This window comes from Egretta garzetta, unplaced genomic scaffold (genome assembly GCF_000687185.1).
Source record: "Egretta garzetta isolate BGI_Z169 unplaced genomic scaffold, ASM68718v1 scaffold56, whole genome shotgun sequence".
NCBI lineage: Eukaryota > Metazoa > Chordata > Aves > Pelecaniformes > Ardeidae > Egretta > Egretta garzetta.
Window position 1 is genome coordinate 9,181,562 of NW_009260182.1, and position 22,232 is coordinate 9,203,793.

The following is a 22,232-nucleotide window of genomic DNA, read 5'->3' on the forward strand; positions in this document are numbered from 1 at the left end:
GAAGGCTCAGGTACCTGCCACACTGCCTCATGCCAGGGGCAGCAAGGAATCCAGCACAGCTGGATATTCTGGGAAGAAAGGGAAAATGTTTTGAAAAAACTGAATTAACCTATTCACACGGCTTACTTTTACCACCTTGCTTGACTTGTCTTAACCAGGAAAGATTAGGTTAAAAAAGTTTCTTTTTGCTCACTTTAAATGGTTTCTATTTCTATAGGAAAGAGGAGCGTTACAGTGAGGTAGAAACAAATTAACTTCTAGATGTTTAAATATTGAAATACCTGGATATCTGTGAGATGATGAGGAGAAAGTCAGTACTGAGAGGGGTACAACCTGCTGGTACGTAAAAAAGCCCATTCTAAGGTTATTTTCAGGCAATGAGTTACATTCTGTAAGTAAGAAAAGACAGATTCAGGTTATTTTTTATAAATACTAAATAAAGCAAGCACCTTCACTACAGTCTATAATTTAGCCAGCTCATGTTGTCGTGGCGCTTTTCCATTAAAAATCTTTCTTTCTCCTCTTGAGACTCCCAAGCCACCTGAGCTGTCAAAGGTACGTGCCAAGATAGAGCAGACAGTGCTGCGAGCGCTGGGCTGGCGAGCGGAGTTCAAGCTGAATCTGGTGAAACAATTTTCTGTGTGCAGGCTCCACGTGGCTCAGGGCACTGGAAACATTATACAGAACTTCTCAAAGAAGTCCCTTGAAGGGAAGTGAGCCCTGGCAGCTAATTAGTGGAAATTACAGCTTCATTCTAATGACATTTCTTTAGTAGAAGCAAAGGAACTTAGGCTGCTGTGTTGCTTGCTCTATTCCTCCTGTCCCCTCATCTCCCTAACAACAAAAATTCAACTGATGTCATGAGAAATGTTAGAAGGCAGCTAAGCATAAACTGTCCTGGGAAGATTAAGGATAGATCCCACCCTTCCCCGTTTCTAGCACTAATTGCACTAATTTCTCTTACCATAGGTTTCACTATTAAAGTTTTATAGATAACAACCCTCAGCAGTCAGATGTTTTGGTGATAAGAATCTCTCTTCTCCTACCTTGATGTCTCATCAGTACATATCAACTCACGAGATTTTCTTTTTGCAGCTAATACCGCTCTATTTTTGGCTCAAAAAAACCCAGATACCTAGGGCAAAATGTGCATATTTCAAGTTCCATGGAATTTGTGTGGCCAATCTGATTATTATTAATTACACTTTAATAAGTCACATTTCTGTGAAGCACCAGAACTGTTCAGTGAGTAAGGAACAACTTTAATGAACCATCAAGATTTTGGTATCTTCAGCTTGTTTGTAGATTTTGTTTTCAAAGCATCTTCATAAAATAACACCAGTTTAAGGAATGAGAAATTTGAACAAACTTTATGCAGGGAGTGGGGAGGAAAAACACCTCATATATTAAATCCATATGCTAAACCAGATTGAATGTGGTGACACACTGGAACTGCCATCATCCCAAGCACAAGTGTAGGAGGCCCTCCGCTCCAGGCTCAGCCTGGCCGTCAGTTCCGGCCATCCCACCCACCTTGCGGGACGTTCCGCTGTCCTTCAGCCAGCAAAAGGACGGAGCAGTAAATCCGAAGATGGCAGCAGTGCAGCTATGGAGAACAGTATCTTTTGATTTGTGGTTAAAAGGCTGCCCACTCTTTCTTGGAAATCTGACATCTAAACTTCCCGGCATTGTGTTTTAAGTCTTTCCCAGCTGGCCCAAATACTACAGCACATGTAAAGACAACAGAGCAAGTGGCACCGCAAGCACAATCACTGTAGAGTTACTCATGATACATGAGTATACCAGAACAAAATGTGCATTTTCACTGGTTTTGCCAGAAATAGAATTTTCTACGCTGTACATCATTTGTTCTACTTGGGGACTTTAGCACTTCGACTCCCAACAGTTAAACATCCTAATGTTGAAAAAAACTCTTCCATTTCCTTCTGTAGGAGGTGATTTCTCTTCTCGGCATCTTCACGAGCACGTTCAGAATTCCTCAGCTTTATCTCCAGCATCGTGTATTTCTTCCGTTCTTGGTCCAGTTCTTCTTCTAACCTAACCACTTGTTTCCTCAGGTCTGCACTTGTTTCTTCAATTCTTAAAGCCAAAGGGGGGAAGGGAGAAGAAAAAAAAAAAATATATTTTTTTTTTTTTAAGTGGCTGGATAAATACTGATGATGATATCTATAATAAATATAAGTTGTTCAACTTTTAGGCAACAGACTGACTGTCTGAGGAGCTGTATTAACTCCTCAGTTAGTTAGGCTGAGATTAAGTATATAGTTCCAAAATAATATTTTAACCTCTGTTTTCATCCTGATACTGTGTTTCCCTCTATGGATATCCAGTACAGAGGAATATCCTTCAAGGTCAGGTAAGAATAGGTCGCAGTCCTTCCTCACTGTCCATTTTATGGTACTTTCTGTAAAGTTTGTCACTGACATTGGGGTGGGGGAATAAAAGTTTTTCATACTGCACAAGATTTTACAAAAAACAAATTTTTGTATGAGGAAGAATCTGAAGAACAGACCTTAAATAGTTTGTGCACAAAGCTCTAATGCAAGACCCACAGCTTTTCTCTAAGGAAAAAAAAAAAAGGGTGAACCTTTGTGACAGTCCCAGAAGGGTCTGAATCCTATTTTTGTGACCACCACGAGGCCATTATGCAGGCAATGCAGTGCATCCCCTTAAACTGTTCCTTCATATACAGCTAAGGATGGCAATATGATCATTGCCACAACTCTCAACAAACTGGAAAGCCACGCGTAGGTGCACTGATCACCAGGTCCAGCAGACCAAGAGCTGCACTGGTGAGTGAGCAGAAAAGTGCAGTATGTCTGCAAAAGACTATGAAGGCAGGCTTTTATCAGCCAGATTGCTGTCTCTGTAATACAAGAGGACTCTTGTGACGCTAGGATCCTCCCTTCCTCCCCCCCGTCCCTAACAGTTTTGTTCTGTCCTAGGGACCAATAAAATTTTTCTACCACGAAATTTTAGGGTGCTAGGATCCTCCCTTCCTCCCCCCCATCCCTAACAGTTTTGTTCTGTCCTAGGGATCTGAGCTACCAATAAAATTTTTCTACCACGAAATTTTAGGGGTCAGCTACAGCAGCCATACTAGCTGTCCATGTTCCAGATTGCATAGGGTTGCAGTACTTACTGCGTTTATACCCACAACGTAGTCCTCTCAAAGATATTTCCAGTTTCTTAAGAGTCCCAGGTGGTAAGCATGAATTACTGAAACTCGACAAAGGAGGCCTGATAATTGTACTAACCTCGAGGGGGAAATGCTCTGGAACAGACTGGTTACAGGAAGGCCATAAAACTTGCCTCCCTCTGACTAAGAGTGAAAATGGGCAGTTGATGATGATAAATAACAGCTTTTCCATCAGCAAGTGTTCCTTACCTCTGCCCCAGGCAGGTACTGACTCTGCTTTCCCTCCACTTAGGTGCGTGCCAACAAAAAGCTCATATTCCTTCATTAAAACATGCCCTGCTACACACACCGAGTGCTGCAAACCACACAAGCACATGTACAATTGTAAAGGAACTAATTATTACTTTTGGGGACTAAATTATCTTCAATAAAATAAAGCCAGTGAGGCAGCCCAACGTTTTTCTGCTAAACAGCCTCCCTTCTTTGCTAGTTAGCTCCTGTCTTTCCACAGGAGCAGACTTTCCTGCGGTCTCAAAAGGAACATATTTTTGCACATGTAAATTGCTGCAGATGTAGTAAAAACACTGCAAAATTTTTGAGAGCTGAAAAACTTGGCTTGAAATTCTTAGACTTGACAGCACAATCCTTTGGGCTGTAATCCCAAACAGCTGGAATCGTCCTGTTTAATACAAAAAGGCAGTGATTGCATCTTGCCTGGTTTTACAAAACTATTAATTCATTAGGCGTTTTCCTCTTGGCTACTTTGCCCTATGAGAGCCAACCAATTTCTAGTCCTCCCTGCCAGCCACAGTGCTTGCTGTCCCTGTCAACTGAAGGGAAAGGCCGGTGTTGGAGCTGGAACAGCTGAAAACGCTCAACAGCTGGAGCGAAGAACAGGGCTTCCTGGATGTCGCTGTTGTCAGCAGCTGAAGGCCTGGTTGGAACAGTTTCACTGAGAAGAGGTGGAAAGCCATCTCTTCCCCCAGGCAGCAGGTAAAAATGTGCAGATACACATTTCCAAGTTGTGCAGCCTGGTCTACTTTCTGTTTATTACTCTGTATCCCTGCAACAAGGCTTGCCAGGGCAGCTCTGCAGAATTAAATGCAAGGCACGTACACTCATCTCCCTCCCCCTCTGCAACAGTAGGGCATCTAAAAAAAAAAAGCAAGCCATGAACTACCAACACACCATGCTAGCAACTAGTGTTGTTCTAGCAACCAGCAGTGTTCTCATCAGCTCTTCTACGTGGAGCACGAGGCGGGGGGTTAAGTGTTTCTCCCACTCCGTGATGTGAGGTGGGAACTGAACCCACTACATGGCCTGGTTCTCCTTCCAGCCTCACGTACCAAGGCAGTACAATGCAAGAGGCAGGGGAGCTGCAGAGGCCAGCAAGCCACCACCACAGGGAATCATAAAATAAAGCAGGAAGGTCGCAAGTGAAATTCCTACCTTAGCAGCTGGCCCACTGGAAGAGATCACGCTCAGATGATACATTTTTGAGTAATTACTTTAACAAGAAAAGAGGCAACAAATGTAGCCTAAAGCTGTGCTATACAATCCCTACAGTCAGTCATGTGTGCTTTTGGTACCATGATTGGGAGGCTGATTGGAAATTGAGGCATGTAAATGCTACCAGAGTTTTAATAACTGAAGGGGTATTGCATTAACACCTTAACACACCAAAAAAGCTGAGAACTCAACTCTTTGTAAGAAATGGGACTGCAGCCCTTCTGCAGTGCAAAGTACCAGGGCTGCAGAGCCCAGGCCAACGATGATCCTTCTGTATTATGACATGGTGTGCAATCTTGCATGTGGCTGTATCATTAAACCATACCTAATTCCTTTAAGCAACAATAATTCATGTGCTTATTTCCCTGAGTACTTGCCTGAAAGTCATTCTATTAAGCACACTCATAAAACCTAATATACTAACTCATGCAAATTAATAAACATGACTTCCTAGTTACTATTACTTTCTACTTCCTACAGCCACTGCCCTCACACACCCCTCTCCTGAAAACTGGAAGGAATTTCTCTGAGCACAGATCTAAAGGACAGCATCAGCAATTGCAGTAAGCATCGGAGTGAGCAAAGACCTGCACGGTTCACGTATCTGCTGTACAAGCAGCACCTTGTGCCACTTTGAGTCAGTAGCTGGCCAGCTGAGCAAAGGACCACTACAAGTACATCAGAAATCAAAAGCAAGCTTTCTACAAGTTCAACACAGTGCTGCTGAAAAAGTTGTAACTGAGATGCAGTCCTATCACCACCACCAAAAAAAAAAAAACCCTGGAGAATAGTCAAAATCAGTCTCCTGAAGAATGTTTCCGCTGGGAAAAGCAGCAAGAAGCCCTCAATGCTTTGGTACAAATCTCAGCACATGCACAGACCACCAGAGTTCCTTGTTGAGGGCTGACCACCCTGGGTCCCAATCCCCCACTCCAAGACAGATGTTTGCTTTGCTGTTGTCTCCCAGGACACTGACAAAGAACAGACTTAGGCATTACCTGTGCAATTCTGATTTCCAGTGAAAACACGGAATGTGATATACTGGAATTCCCTGTGTGACAGAAATCCCATTTTTTTTGATCCTCTCTGATCAGAGAGAGGAAAGTTGGATTCAGAGAACAGTGAGGAAGAGCAGAACCAAACCTGCTGTCTCTCAAACCCAAACTCCAGGTCTGAGAACCTGATGTGTTTGGTAGCCCACACCCGTGTTCAAACAGGGGTAACGCTGACAGATGATTTCCTTGTCCCCCCTGCAGGTGACATTACCTTTTGATACTAGTCTCGTACTCAGTCCTCTGTTTGCTCAGTTCTGTCTTTAGCTCCACCACCAAGCTCTGTAAGGCCCTAGAGCATTTGACAGAGTCTCTGGAAGCTGCAGCTGGGTTGCTCTGTTCACTGCTGCTGCTGCATGCTTCAAACCTGTCGATGCTGTTCTCCAGATCCACAGTCTTGACCTCACTCTGAGATAGTGAGCCCTGAGTTACCCACTCAGTTTTGAGAGAGCTTAAGGCAGAAGAGTCACTGGCCCGGCAGGCTGGGCAGCTGCTGACTGAGTCCACCACGGAGATTTCACATGACGATGTAGACCACGTGGTGCTGGCCATACTGTGTGTGCTAAGGGAGAGGCTGGACGAGGGGACGTTGTCATAAGTCGAGAGTCTCTGGGAGGAACATGAGTCTTTAACTCGTTCGCCGGAGGCTGTCCGGCGATGGCCTCGGAGAGAGTACAGTCCATTCATCAACCAGTTCCCACTGGAGGAGAGGTTGGGGATATCTAAGGATGAGCTGCCCAGCTTTGGACTGACAGACCGTGCTCCCTGCTGGCGGAAGGAGTATTTCCACGGAGGCAGTGTCTGCACCCTTTTGTTGGGGCTGGTGGCAGGCTGAGTCAATTTGCCACTGTGCTCTGAAGGAGTGCTTTTCACCGCAGGTCCAGGGGTGGCTTCTAGTGCCACAGCATTGCTAGAAGGCAGATCAGCGGGGCTGGGAACGCTGCTCTCTGACCTGCTGTCCTCCCCGTCCTCCTCGGAGATCCACTCCACAGTACTGCGCTGACGCACAGGTCTGATTTCCAGCTGGCTCCCTGGCACATCTGCCTGAGGAACAGCAAAGATTCGCCCCTGTTCACTTATCAGCACTGTCATCAGGTGCTGAACGAGCGAGGTGCCTGTGGGGAGGAAACAAAGGCGAGCAGTTGATGAGACATGGAAGACCTCAGAGGCTCACCCCGTCTGTGAGATGCCCTGTGAGCTCTGTGTGAGGCACCGTGTGGCACTCTGTGGGCACCATGCCCTGCAGCGGGTCTGCACAAACAACTGCTCTGGGCCTTTCTCTACAGGACTGCGAGAGACAGGAATCGTTGCCTTTGCTGGAAGCGGGGACTGCAAAGGATGCAGGCGTCAGTCCGACTCATGAATGTACCTGACTAGCAGAGTACAAACGATCAGTAGCAATGATTAATAAATTGGCCTGCTGAAGGATGACAGAGGAGGATGAGACCTGGAAAACGGGGCACATCGTGTACTATACCATGGCATGGGGTTCAGAGCCAGCATCAATCTCAGCACGTGCATCCATGCAGGACAGCACAGCCCTGGGCAGAGATGCGTGCTGGATCCTGCACGCACTAACCTAAGAGTTGGGATGGAGCACTTCTCCGTCCATCTTCCAAAACCAGCAGGTTTCCACAACTATGCTGCACCCAGTTCCATAGACTTAACAGGCCCAGAGCTAGTGTTTACTGAAAAACCAGGAATTTCAGCTCATGCCTTCTGCTGCACCCCTAGTGTACTGAGAAACTTGGAGAAAGTATGACACACGTATGATACATGCACCTGCAGACGGTGTACAGCAAGTGCAGAAAGCACTTGCAATTCTTTAAATCCACAGAGATGAGTCGTCACTGTACCAAACCTAATACAAAGCATTTTCTGCAAAAGAGGAAAACCTTACAAAGAGCAAATATGTAATTAGTCTATCTTTAATCATGGTCTGAAATAGAGAATAAGACTAACATATGCAGGGGTTCAAGGTAAGAGCCTGAATTTAATAATGAGGTTTTGGCCTGACAACAAGAGGTACTGAGTCACCTACAACTTCTGTTTTATGTCTGTGAGTGCGGAGAGAGAATTAAACCTCTCTGGAGATAAGGGCATTCCCAACAATTTACCTGTCAAACTTCAGATATTTCTATTTGAAATTCATGGTTTAAGTTTGAAGAGAGACACAATTAAAGTGCTTTTCTTTAAGAACCAGCAGCAGTATTTTTCTGTATCAGCTGATTTAGCAGATCTGTTATTACCCTGAAGCTAAAAATATTTTATTGAGAGTCTTTCCACTTCTCCATTGTTTCTGTTTAACCAATCTTCTATCCTCAACTAACAATAAAACAAAACATTCCCAGTGCTGTTGCTTATGAGTATAATGATTAAGTCTAAAAATCCAGTGACTGGATCCCCATTTTTCTACAGTTCAGGTCTGCGGTAATATAGAATTCTAGGTCAGGTCACCGTGGTGTTTTTATATGGTGATTAGGAGAGACCATAAGACCACAGGATCCGTGGCACCTGTGCACCTACACATGGCACAAGCACCTCTGCCATCAGCTGAACTGCATAGTGAAATGCCTGAGGTGGACTGAACCCCAACTTGTCGTCTATACCAGTTGAACAAAAAGCATCTTGTTGGCCAAGGCTGCAAGAGTCTTATCAAACTGCTTGCCAGCTGGCCACTAGGGCAAGTCACAGCATCACACAACAGATTGAGGTTTCAGCTATCTCCACTTGGTAATGCTGAATAGCCCACCATCTGCTCCTGCACTCCCTTTTTCTCCTTCCCACGTTTTTTTATCTCCCCCTCTCAGAGGGGAAGGTCTCAAACTGCCCTTAAAAAATGGCCCACACCTCTGTAGCAGGCTTCGAGTCCCTGAGCAACTGTGGTTTATATGCTCTGAAGCTGGCCTGTTGCCTTACAGTGGATTGCCATCTGCAGGGCACGTATCTGCAGTGCCTTTTGGAGGTCACAAGTGCAGAGCTAAAGGCGCTGCTGCTGCTAAGGCGTGATAATGCCGGTGTTCTGTGAAGGATTTCTGTCACGCAGAACACCACGTCAGCTCTCCCCAACAGCTAGGGAGCAGTGCCAGGGCTGCGTTTGGACATCCTGGGCACAGCGTCTCCATCTGTGTCCAGTATCTGCATGAATCCATCAATTCTTTTTGCAGACTTGCCAAGATCCCACAAAACTTGATACAAAGACCCTGCTAAAACTTGCACCACAGTAGTTGTGCTCCAGTGCTGCCTGGGAGAGGGGCTGTATCCCAACCTTAGTGTCAGCCAGACAGAAATCATGCTCTGGGCATTTCCTGACCCATACAGAGGTAGGTAATTTTCAAGCTTCATATTTTTACATCCAAAATTAACAGTGATTTTCAACTTACTCCTTGGGTTCTGTGAAGTTCTGACCCATACAAAGCCTGCTCAGAAGACAACTCTTCTAAGACACCTAGTTACAGCTGCTGTGGCACAGCAAAAACTACAGTACCTCTTTCTGTGTAGACCAGATGTCCTTTACGGGGAGCTGTCTAATCACCTGAATGCACCAATGCTAAATGGCAGTGGTTTGGTACTTAAACATGGTCCTGAAGAACATTTGAGCTTTCATTGTAGCAGTGGGTTCAAAAGGAGTTGCACGTAACAACTTAAAACAGGCAGAGGCATCTCCATGTGGTGGAGAGGAGAGATACCCCCGGGCCAGTGGTGAGTGGGATAACAGAGGCCAACTGGTGCATCTCCTCACAGGCTGATGAAAGGGGCTGCTTGACTTGTTGCTGCCTGTGCAGTCAAGTGATCCAGCTACCAATGAATGTATGACTTTCAGTGTACTCTTACAGCTCCAAGACACAGGTATTGTGTAATCTCACAAGAGCAGTACCTACCTTCCATCATGGTCACTGGATCTTCCATTTTGGGTCGTAATATATTTGGTCCAAATACTGTAGCCAGGTTCTGGACGCTCATCTTGTTAATGCTGGAGTGAGCCTGAACTTCATCAAGGAACCTTGAAAAGCCCCCCAGAAAAATCAAAGGAGGAGAGGAATAATAATAAGTCACTTCTCATCCGTAGACTGTAGGCATTCTGGGGCAGGGACAGTTTTGTCCTGAGTTTTTACAACCCCGATACATAAAATGCTCCTAGGGACTAATGCAGCTTAGATACTCAGCAATAACCCAGATCCCTCCTGGTGTATGAACAAGACAGGACAGGATGGTTTCTGCCAAAGGTACCCACCTACCACAGACCCAGCTTTCTACTGGGTATGAAAGTACAAATTTTCACATTTTTGTAGGAATTCTCCAATTACATAGATTGACTTCTGCCATTGTTCACTTACAGATAAACTAACAAACACCTAAATAGCTTGTACATGATGAGCTAAGTTGTAAAAAGGACTATATGACATGCAGACCTACAATAGCAGGACATAGGACTGAGTGGCCTCAAAAGTCAACAGTCTCACTCTGTCTGTACTCTGTTTCCTAAACTATTGCTAATTTTCAGATGATTTGGATGGGTTTTGGCAGGGAAAAAGTTTCCTTGTCATTCTGCACTACTTGGCCAATTTTTGAATGCTTCTACTTGCAGCATGACTTTTCTAGGCACTCCCATTTTTTCTGCAGCTTTGCCCTGTAGCAGACAAAAATCAGTTTTCTTCACTAAGTCAGAAACAAACTCTACTTGCCTTTCCTTTCCTCAGTTCTTCACTTAGAAACATGTATAACTATATTCCCCTGCCTCAGCCATTCATGTTTTGAGGTGCTCAGGTATTAAACCAAATGGCTTTAGAAGCACATAGTGAGGCAAAATAAATGTTTTAAAGCATTCAAAAAATAAATTTCAGAAATGCTATCTGTCTGTACACTTGGGAAGGGCTTGACATATCTTGAGTAAGTCATGGGCTTCACGTCAGTGTTTGTGTCTACTGCCTGCTCCAGATGTGCAAGTCCCACTGGCCATAAAGGGACTAACTACCACGGAGACTACAACACAACATAAAGTTCACTACGTTGTATCTAGGGTAACAGTGCGTTCCAGCGCCCAAAACACATTCCAGCCCACTTTGCAAAAACTGGGAGAGTCAGCAGAGAGATGAGGGGAGACAGGCTGCAGAGTCTCTGGGACTCCAAGAGGAAGCCACTCCCAGCCCCACTTCCAAACCAGAGCTGAGGCCAGACTGGCTATTCTGACTGCATTTTCTACTCAGCTTGTGTCATAAATCTTCTAAATGTGCAGTACCTGGAAAAAAAACCCCTTTCTTTACTGGTCTTTAAGTGCTTCTGAAATAAACAATATAATATCTTAGTATCATTCATGTCTGCTGCCAAGGCTGTGGGTGACAGCAATTTGCTTGACTGATGCTCTTGGATAAACAAAGAGCTTCCTTCAGGCAGGCTGCACATTCACCTCCATGTGTTTTACAGGAGCAGTAACTTATGTGTAAGTGGTGTTTGAATATTCATTCTTTCAAAGTAAATTATTTGCATGTAAGACTGAGCCTCACAAAACTTAGTGACTTTTCCAAGTGTTAATTAATTTCACTTACTTGCATATGTATTTGAGGAGGTTGTAGTTGGCTTGGGGCAAATTCTTTACCTGTTTAACCAGTTCCTGGGTACCCTGAGGGACAAGAAAAACAAGAAGCAGAGCTATTAATATAAAGCAAAGCAGACGTGACTTCCTTCAGTACTACAAAGTCCTCTTTCCAGAGTCAAAACCATGAACAACAGATGGTAACACAAGGAAGCTTTGCTTTAAAAAAGGTGTCATCCAGCTTGTTGTGCCCTACCAAAACCCCAATGTCCAGAACTTTTCAGTTCTCAAAATCAGTGGAAATCCTCCTGTCAGCTTTAATGGCTGATGTAGACGCCTTCAATTAGCGAGGCCTGGTAGTCTTGTTATAAATACACCAGCACATGTGCCTTTTTAGCACCTGGCCTGGTTGAAACTTTGAGGCATTGAGTGTAGCATAAATACATTGCAGTAATGCTCAACTGAGCAGAGGAGAGTTTTTTCTTAAAAAAGCTAAACAATATTCCAAGTTCAACTGCCTCCTTTTTAATTGCTTTCTTCCATTTGCAGTCTTTCTGAGCTGTAACATATTTCCTCATAAAATTTCTTTCTTCACATTAAAACATAAGATGAGACATCTGCTGGAGGAGTGACTTAAAACCCTGAAGCTACTTAAATCACCTAATGAAAACCTCTGACTCACCAGGCTATTGTCCTTCCACAGTCCCAAGCATCATTTGCTTGTTCCTGTCAATGCTGCAGTTACCCTGGAGATTTGCTTCCTTTTTGAGACAGCCAAACCTTTGGTGGGAAAGTAGATACCCAAGCACATTTGGGAAGAGTGATAGCTGCTGACTAATGATGGAGGGCTGCTAACTAATGATGGAGAAATTCCAAGCCAAAGAAGTGCAGTTGGACATTTGTTTCAAACTTTCCTCAATTTGTTAAGGACTCTTACAGAGGGAATCCTGTTACCCAGCCTCTTGCAAGATCTTTGTGATTTCTCTGCTCCAGGCAAGGCAGAAAGATCCCAAGAGCAGATTCCTGCCTCCATCCTTAACATCCTGAATGTGTAGACACTTTTTTATTCTATGTGTCCCAGCAAAAAAAGAGTCCTTTAATAAAAAACCTGAAACTTAAAAAAGAATTCTTAAAAGCAGTAAATTCTTTTTAATTCCTTATCTTAAAAATTATGCTGGTTTAACAGCAACAACAATGGAGACACCGCTTTTGAAAATCTCAATCCTCTTTTTTAAACTTCTGAAAACATTTGAATCGAGGACAGCTGCTACTGATGTGAAGGTTAAGGTCGGCTGTTCAGTTTATCCAGCTTTCAAGTGAGGAGTTTGAACTAGAAATAGGTGAGCTAACAGACCTAATTTCCTTTTGAATTTTGCTCTGTAACCCAATTTATTTCAAATACAGAAATCAGGATGACATGTGGCGCTGTGTCTCAAGTGCTATGAATTAAAATACCATGGCTCCACTGGATGCAAGAGGGGGCTTTGGAACAAACTGCAGGCAGTTGTAAACAGCTGGAAACATCACCTAAAGGTACACGATGGTACCCAAAAGGAAAAAAGGTTCTAAAAATTTATCATCTGTGCCTTGTCACGAGAAATCACAAACATGGTATTACACAGAGAGTATCTTCATATTCATCAAGGTGCGAACACTTGTCAGGTTAAAAAAAAGCTTCTCTCCTGCTGCATCATTGATCAGCTCTGCCACAGATTTGTACCCACCGACCCCCTGCCCACCTCACAGCAGAAAGCTGAGGCTGGTAACACCACAGCGGCAGCGCAAAGGGAAATGCAAGCCAGAAACTGCTGCGTTACTAACAAATAGCACTTACCATGCTTATGGCTGCAGCCTAGCAAGCAACAGAGGCACAGAGCTATCATTCCTCATGGTCTTTTGCAGTGATACCTCTTAACCTCCTTGAAAATGTTGCATGTCTAATTTACCATAGATCCATGTTTTCCAAGGAGTGATCCCAAACACAAGGATTTTGCAATGCGTGTAGCAGATCAGCACCAGTTAGGAGCTTCTAGTTGGGTTGGAAAATTAGGGACACTTCAGATGTTCACCCGAATTCAGATCCCTCTTTAAAAGCTCAAAGCCACATGCCTAGCCTATGGAGCTGCTGTGTGCATCTCTAGAGTACAGGCAGCACTGAAGGCTAAAATACTGCCATGTCAAGTCAGCTCAGACTCAAATGAGGTTTTAAAGACTTGGAGATCTTTCACTCATTCTTACTCTAAAATTGTTTTTCATTTTCAATCCCTCCCTCCCAACCAGCTGGGATTGGGATCTTTTTTAACTCTGCAGTCCTGCTGAGATACCTGCAGGCCTCAGCACAACCCAAGGTCTCAGTTACGTTTCTGTTTGCATTCCAACACCAGAGATTAGCTTGGTACAGAATGAAGATGAACAGCAATCTGAATGAGAAATGGAAAGCTTAGGGCAGTGCTGGAGTATTTTTTGCTGCACATGGAGATTAGGCCAAGCTAACATCACAGTAATTCCTATCTGTGGTCACAATGTAGCAGCAAGAGGTGCCAACAATTTTATCCTAAGGGCTATTTTGCCTCAAGTAATTCTGGTTCTATTGTGGAGTGGGTGTACAAAACTAAAGAAAATGATATTTTGAGTCTAAAAGTCTCATTTAAAACTTCAAAGAGAAAAATGAAAACAAAATAGTACTTCAAATTAAAACAATAGATTGAATCCTGTTTCCAAATACTGTTTCAAAATGAAACATTTGATTTTGAAATTCCCTGCTTATCATTTTGTGCTAAAAATTTATGGTTTCAATGAAACTGCATTTTTGAGCAGGGGGACTTCCCATGTGAGAGGTGAGTCAGGCCCTACAGGCTGGGTATGACTTTGTGCTACATTCTGCTCCACGTGCTACTGTGCACGTACAGCCTCTCCACCCTTGCTGTGCGCACTCCACCTTCCTTTCTGAAAAACTAAACAGCCCTCATTGAGCTTCCAGATTTTCCTGACAAAAAAGAAATGGCTATGTTTACAACAGCAGCTTAACAAGACAACTTGGTGCTATCAGCAGTACCATACATTGATTGTAAGCTTTCATTTTGGCTATCTAGTGCTCCTCATCGCCTTTCTAATCCAAAGGGAATACTGCACTACAAGTCATTTGAGTCTGGCCTTGTTCCCACGAAACCAACACAGATGTTGCTTCCCAAACTGCTGCAGCCTGTGCAGGCAAAATCAGGCAAACTACGTAGTTAATAAGCTGAGCAATTGATACACAATTATGTTTGCCCAACTTGGCAGTGTCTCTACTCTTGTGCAATAGTGCTTAATGGATCCAAAACTTCCCAGTCTTTACATCCTATGACCAAAATGAAACCAGCTTCAGGGCTTAAAAATGCCTCTGTTTCTTATGAAATCAACCATTGTGCTTTCTGTAACATAGCACCGTGCAGAGATGCCCGAGTTGGCTGAGGATAAGGCAGATAAATGAGCAAGTTTTGGAGCTAGTAGTCCCATACCTGTCCCTAGTAGAAGACAACAGTAGTGCACTGACACACTGATGTGGCTGTGTCTAAGACACAAATGCATAACCATGTGTGGTAATATGTGGCGTGATGCACAGAAATTTGCTTTCTCAGCGTTGGCTAGAGGGTAGATCATGTAAGTATAGATAGCAGCAAACTTGCCTTTTATCTGTAAAAAACCTGACATTACCAGATACGCTACATCTGATGCATGCAAACAAGCATCTCCTAATGGGCATCATGAAGGACTGAATCTCCCCAGAGCCTTCTGCTGCTTGAACTAAGGCTGAACCCCAGGCTCTCAGTAAAGAACAGTTTTTACAGTCCCCACCGGAGACAAAGATGTGAGGACGCTCTTAAGGCCACACACAGAAAAGACAGAACTGCGGACTGCGACTTAACAAGCCCTCAGTCCTTTGCTTCTTTAGCTCACACTAGTAACAACCCTTACAGCTTCTTTAAATCTCTGCTTTAGAAGGTGGCATAGTTCCACCTGCATTAGACCAGATCCAACGTGCCTTTGCAGTCAGCAAAGAGCTCAGGCATCACCACAAGAAGAACAATATGGATGAAACAGATCAATCAATCATATTGTAAATTATCCTGCTCCTCCCAAGCAGTGAATCAAAATTTCCATGATTGCCACAGACTTAGAGGTTTCTGTCAGCCCCTTCCCTTGCCTGGAAATCAAAGAGAGAATCATCATAAGAAGGTTCTGGTGAAGTATTCATAGCCTTATTTCCTCCATTTTGGAATAATACCATAGCCTGCCCTTTTGTAGTGCCTTTCCACTAAGAAATACAAAGACCATTGCACAGATCAACATCTCATCCACCAAAAACTCTGGGAAGCAGAATGTGCAGTTCTGATATATGAAACTGAAAACGCAGAAAAAGCGAGTGACTTCATACAGCTTGCTAATGAATCAACAGCAAGGCTGGGAAAGGAACCCAGGTCTCCTACCTTGCATCTCTTGCTGATTATGCTACAGAACAGCCTCGTTCAGAAGAAAGAAGCACCAGCCTACAAGACTGACTTCAAAAAAGCTCCTGCTTCAAGCAGGAGCCTGTGATATTAACACCCAATTTGTGGTTTCAGGAAAATTTAGGGGAATTTTCCCAGGAACTTCATTGATATAAATTGGGACTGAAAAATGATGAGAAGAAAGCTGTACTACATTGAGTCTTGGGAACAACCTTCAAGGTAGAAGGAGGCAGATTAGAAGGGTCACTGACCTCTCCCTCATCTTTTGAGAGCAGCTGTCCGCAAGAAAGAAAGTCTTCATACTTGGCAAAGGGGATGACAGGCTCTGGCAGCTCTCGAAGGTAAAGCTTCAGGAGGGACGCCACAGTGTGAACATCCGTGTTGCTGCAATAGAGAAGAATGAAGGAAATTTAGAAACCCACACTACCCCAAAGCTTGATGCCTTTTGTTGAGGGTGCATCAAGGTCCCTCTTAGGGACAGGGACAAAGCAGGCACATGGAAAAAAGCTGTTCTGCCTCATACTTGTACTAGGCGGGAATGTCTACATGGGAAATCTCCCATTTTGTCAAGATATAAATGCATCTCAGGCAATACAGGCAGTGGAAGGGATATGGCCACGATACTGCTCAAGGTAGGGCGGTGCTGTGGTTCCTCAGCCAATGCGGATCAGGAACGTGAGCAACACAGTCCAGGCAAGCACACAGGGATCATGCAGCACTGACAATAGAGCTCTGCATCCTCGTGCAGTCAAACATAACCTCTGATCCCTCCTGCCTGATACTCTCCCCAGCCAGCATCCACCTGCGCTTGATGGGCCAAACTCCCAAGTGCTCTGGTCAATCGTTCAGATAAAAATGGAGGAAGCTGTATTTCCTCCAGGCCTTCTATTGCTGTTGGGCATGGCTGCCTGGCTTGCAGGTCAGTGTAGGGTATCTGGCATTTCCTAACCCATGTGTTATGCTGGGATATCAGCTTTTCTTTTCTTTCCCACTCCAAGGACTTCCTTTTCCTCTTCTCTTTTGCTTTACATTGGGGTTGAGGTGTCAGATCCCATGGTGAAGATGCACATGGTCTTCCCTTTCCATTTCCTATCCAGCTTTTGCTGCACGGCAATACCTCTCCCTCATTCCAAGTCTCCTCTTGTACAACTTTGTTAATCTTTGCAGAGGATGGCCTCAACGGTTTCAACCATTGCAAGTCTAAACAGATTCTGTCACCAGCTCCCCACTACCCACCATTGTCCGACAGTCTTTAAAGAACTCTGAGAAAAACACATCCATAACCATGGGGCAACAGAGCTTGAGATCCTCACCTCTATCTAAAAGCTGAATCTCATCTACTCGGTATGTTTTTAAGCATTTTTGGACATGCAGCTAAAACAAAATAGGAAAAATTACAATAGAAAGCTTCCAGCAGCTACCATTTGCTACTAATCCTGATAATGCTATTCCTATTAAACAGTTCCATCATATTTGAGAATACTAGTTTCACACAGTGGTTTTCTTCAGGTGCTCGTAAATGCTTTACAAATGAGGTCAGTACCCTTATTCATTTTTTTCTTTTTTAACGTGGAGCTTCAGGCAAGGATGGCGAATATGACCATCATTCAGAAGCAGAGCCCAGACTACAGCTTCAGGTCCGCTGGCTCAGTTATTGTTTCATCCACAAGGCCATGTGAAAAGCAGCCAAACTTTCAGTGGCATGGAAGTGCAATAGGAGCAGACTGCTGTGGGTGGTTCCAAAACAGCAACACCTGGCCTTTCATGAGAAAACACATATGTGTTTAAAACCGAAATTGGAAAAGCAAGCCTTTTAAAAATAAGTATTTTAATTATCAGTCATCATAGAGCTCTGATCCACCAATGGGGCAGGCAGGCTCTAGCATTTGGAAGATCACTGTAGATATAAAAGACATCTAAAATCACTGACTGAAACTAGAAAAAAAAAATATTCCTTTCACTGCAGCTGATTTGGAAACAAGCATATGGATTTCACACTTGCAGAAAACATTTGCCACTGCCTAGGTATCCTAGGCCATACATGGATAGTTTTAGTTACATATAGAGAACTAGCTTGCTAGGAGGAGAAGCATTTCACTTAGCCAGGGTGGAACTGCCTCTCCCTTGTCGCTATCTGTGACTACACATATATCAAAGACCAGAGAAGCTGGGCCTACAAGTTGTAGCGGACATGGTGGAAAGAGCAAAAGGCAATGGCTGAGGGACCTTCAACAACTGTCACACTACACGGGTACCCCTAGGTTTGCCTCCTTTAATCCTGTACTGAACCCTCAGTTATCACATTTCAAATCAACTACCCAAAAGGCAGGCATTCCTTCATGGAGATCTTTATTGCCTCTGTTAAAGGTGAGACTTAGCACTGATCTATTCAGCCAGTGCAAATGCCTATGGAAATAAAGGTGCTTTCTGCTTTAAAAATGCTAGGGGGAGGCTTGGCTTATCTTCATGATAATGAAGTTAGTATGGATTAGACTAAGGTAAAACATGAAAGTGAAACTTTCATTCCTAATTAATTCCTTCCGTAGATACTCCTCTTCCAGAATATAAGTGTTTTCCAAAATAACTTTGTTAACTTCTACATGAGTTAAGATAAATCTAATTCTGAATTAGAACACCCAGATATTCAGTTAAAAATACAAAGGTTTTGTTTAAGAAAAGATGAAGTGAGACAATTTGATGATTTCAAACTTTATTTTTTCATGAAAATATCTCTAAATATTTGACACTTCCATTTAGGGAGCAAATACTGACTGTGGTTAAGAATCAAAGAAAGGAGGATGGGTGGTCTGGGAAGATGAGGGGAGGGAAGAATTAGAAGAATGTTCCCAATAAACTCTAAGGATATTCTTCCCAGATGAGACCAAACACTCTGCTGCCCAGGCAGGAGAGGGCTAGCTCTTCCTGCAGCAGTAGACAGGGATGCTACTGGCAATGTCAAGACTGGCTTCAGGTCCAGGGGAAGTGATCCCCTAGGTTAATGTGCTGGCAATGTACTAGATGCTGCCTGCACCACCTGGGAAAGTGGTGCTAGTGAGTTCCAGCAAGAAATGGAGCCAGGACTCCAAATTAAGATCCTAGATCTGATCCCACTTCTAGACCTGTGACAGAGGCCAGATCTATAAAATGGCCTTGGATCCAAATATCCCTGGAGTTCAAGGTCTCTGTTAGGGTCAAGGCCCGTTTCTCAAAGCACTGTTTAGGTTAGCACAATGATGACCTTCACTCTGGGGAGCATGTACACATGAGAGGGGGAAGGAAATGCTAGTTACAGAGTATGGACAGGATTTGGCTTCGAGGGCCCTAAGAGTTGGCTCAGGGCCAACGTAGAGCTAGCGCAGCTGAGAGCTGCCCCCCTTCCCTTGCTGACCTTGGATGGAGTGCTCTGAGCCATGGCTGACAGTCTTCCCTTGGGAGCCAATGTTAAGCTGAGCCTCTACTGTTTATCCCACGTGTGAGCTACAACTCCCACCACCTCAACAGCCATATCTGTGCCTGTCTACAGACCCTGTTGCTCTGGACCTGGGCCCTGACTCACAGACAGATTACCTAGCCTGATCTTGGACCTGCCTCATCACTATGGACTTGCCTGGTGATCACTGGACTGTGCCACTACCTCTGCCAGCCTTGCTACCACACTTGGCTCCTCGCTCACCTTGCTTTGCGGAGCAGCTGGCCCTTGCTGCTCCCTGACATTGCCATGGTCATTAGGATAAAAAGGCAGCTAACATGTCTTTGTACCAGGCAAGGAGTGATTACATCAACGTTTTTATACTGGGAAGAAAAATACAAAATTGCCATTTTTATTTCAGAAACATTTGACTCAAGTTTATTTGAAAATCAAAAGTTATATTCCGTTTTGAAATAAACATACCATCTCAGCTGCTGAAATTGTGGACTAAAAAAATAATTTTGGCCAAGAATTCTTCTGGGGTCAGAAAGCGCTTTGCTATGACATGCTGACCGATTCTATGCATTGCACACATAACGGCCAGGGAAGTTGTGTGAGACGGTGGCTATTTTGAAACCTGGTGACAAAGGAAGGGATATTTTCCCCAGGTAGATCCTCTGTGGTTGCAGCAAGGAAGAATGCAACATCTGAAGGCAATAGAACACCTAGTTCACCTCTGTCATACCCATTTCTACATTGGGATCCCACCAACTGCTGAGTATGCCGCACCCAAATCTAGCAATGCGCTTAAGCTGAAACACTAGAGTAGCCCCATCTAGATTAATGGGCTCAATCTCTCCCTCTGCTCAAGCACTTAGCTGAACGAAAGCCTCCACCCAACACCACCATGCAGGACTTTAAACAAAGAGAAAATGGTGTGGAAAGAACTTATAAACTAGGATAGCCGCTGCAAGGCCATTCCTGCCAGATTTTACAAGCCACAGATAAACCAGCCTGAATTTGGTGATGTCAGCTCACCTGTCAAAAAGGGGCTTCTCTCCACAGTCAAAAGAATCCTGCAGATCTTTGACAAGGTTGGCTTGGCCAGGCATCCGAAAGAGCCCCTCCTCTGTAAGACCTCGCTCCCGAATAAAATCCACACACTGTTCCACCAGCAGTGGGGCCAAGCGCTGGCCATACCTCCTCTCGTACTGTACAGTGTCCTCCAATCGCTGTCCAAAGATCCCTGCCAACAGAGAGCAAGAGAGAGATCTGAGTGTCAGCTTAAACTCTTCTTGAGCTATTGCTCAGGGCATACAATGAGGGAAACTTTCACATAGGTGAACCTGTGTGAAGGTCCATTTTCTAATAGACTCAGAAGAATAAAATTATTTTTAAAACCAAGAATTACATGCTGAGTGATATTTTTCTTCCTGCTTAAGAGTGCTTCAAACTATCCTCTGTCCTAAGCCAGTTTATATCTCATTACACACAAGGAAGGTGGGGTTAAGAGTATGTTTATGATTATCCATAGCTGTGCTGAATCAGGATTAAGTAACTATACTTCCATTGCAACTTCTGTCCTAAGACTGCCAAAACAAAGGCTACATTGACTTTATGGGATGCAATTCCTTTCTGCGCCCACCTCTTAGTTGTCACACAGTTGTCCTTCAACAGTTTGCAGCTGCACAGCCCAACAGGTAGCAATTCCACTAGCAGGGATTGCTAATGTGACAGAATACAGTTGTCAACATTAATTGTGAAAATCCCCCACCATCCTGCAAGCTTTGCATTTCTATTTCTTTTCCTTTAATTAAAATCGCTGAATGAAAATTAAAAGAGAGAGTAAAATGCGTGCAAACTACATTGCCCTTCCTACTAAAACATGTGTACTGTATTTCTTGCACCTTGAACATCCTGGAAGCACCAGACACTCTAAAACCAGACTGGCCTAGGTAATTCTTAAGTCAGATCTACTGCAGACATATGTCACAAAGTATGAAGCACGGTCTCTCTCTTTGAAGGAACTGGAGCTCCTGGTCAATACCAGCTGCTCAATGCCACGATTGGCAGCGGATCTTTTTAACAACACAGAATCTGTAAGACCCAGAGGTCTTAGTTCAATCCCTGTCACTAGGAGGACAGCTGCTGAGTTGTGTTCTGAAACTCTAATTCTAGCACCCTACAGGGTGTGGTGGAGTCAGGGAGGACAGCATCCAAGTTAGCCATATTTTGGTAATAAGAATTACCGAAGTAAGTGAGAGAATCCCAGAATCTACTCAATTTCAGATGAGACCAACCATGGCAGATAGGAAATTCTATTCAAAGATTTTTCAAAGCAATAGGAAGCTTTTCACTGACATCAAGGAGCTTTAGATCATGCATTAAGCACTCAGTTAATCCTGCAGGTCTGAAAAAAAGGGCAGCATGAAATATTGGAGTTATACTGCGTTCGCCACCCATAGCCAGAAGCAGTGTTTAATGGATGCATGCATGTGCTTATACCAGGCCAGGGGATTTGGTCATTTCTTAAGGCTCTACTTATCTTCCTGCTAATAACCACGTTTTCTATTTTTATTTTAGTGCTATATTCATGGGAGGCTGATAACTCCTGGCAGAAAGTTGCCTAACACCATTCTCTGTCCTTCATGGGAGACATCATGTCAAACTACGCCTGCTTTCTATATTCGGTCCAACCCTGCTGAATCCTCAGCAAAACAATCCTCAGTGAAACTGTCACTATCAGTTTCAACTCCCTGAATGAAACACGCAAGAAGGATCCTAAAGTCCAGTTTCCTTTCCCTGCCACTTTATTATACATCAGAAGACAGAAACCTTCCTTACACCCCAACTTACACAGCTGCATTTCAGTATCAGAGCTGGAGGGCCATGAAGAGGCTCAAAGGAAATTCCCTCCTTATCCGGGCAGGAGGGCATGCCCTGGAGCATGGGAGTGACTTATCTTTATCACTGTAAATATTGGTTTTCTTGCAGAGTAAAGGTTTTACTAGGTCTCATTTCTGATCTGAATTTTCACTGAGATGGGTGTCTCTGAAGTCACAGCCTGTGCAAAAGCATT

General features: G+C 44.0%; 1 protein-coding gene across 1 annotated transcript in view; it reads right to left on the minus strand.

Annotated features, from left to right (window-relative positions):
* Positions 1 to 1,871: 1,871 nt before the first annotated feature.
* ARHGAP22 (Rho GTPase activating protein 22) overlaps positions 1,872 to 22,232 on the minus strand; it is a 129,263-nt gene continuing 108,902 nt past the window's right edge. Inside the window, exons 4-9 of the mRNA XM_009642056.2 lie at positions 20,192 to 20,399; positions 15,996 to 16,128; positions 11,268 to 11,341; positions 9,603 to 9,724; positions 5,936 to 6,836; positions 1,872 to 2,100 (exon numbers count right to left, since the gene is read on the minus strand). Of these exons, the coding sequence (XP_009640351.1) occupies positions 1,872 to 2,100; positions 5,936 to 6,836; positions 9,603 to 9,724; positions 11,268 to 11,341; positions 15,996 to 16,128; positions 20,192 to 20,399 (1,667 nt within the window). The remainder of the gene's footprint in view (positions 2,101 to 5,935; positions 6,837 to 9,602; positions 9,725 to 11,267; positions 11,342 to 15,995; positions 16,129 to 20,191; positions 20,400 to 22,232) is intronic.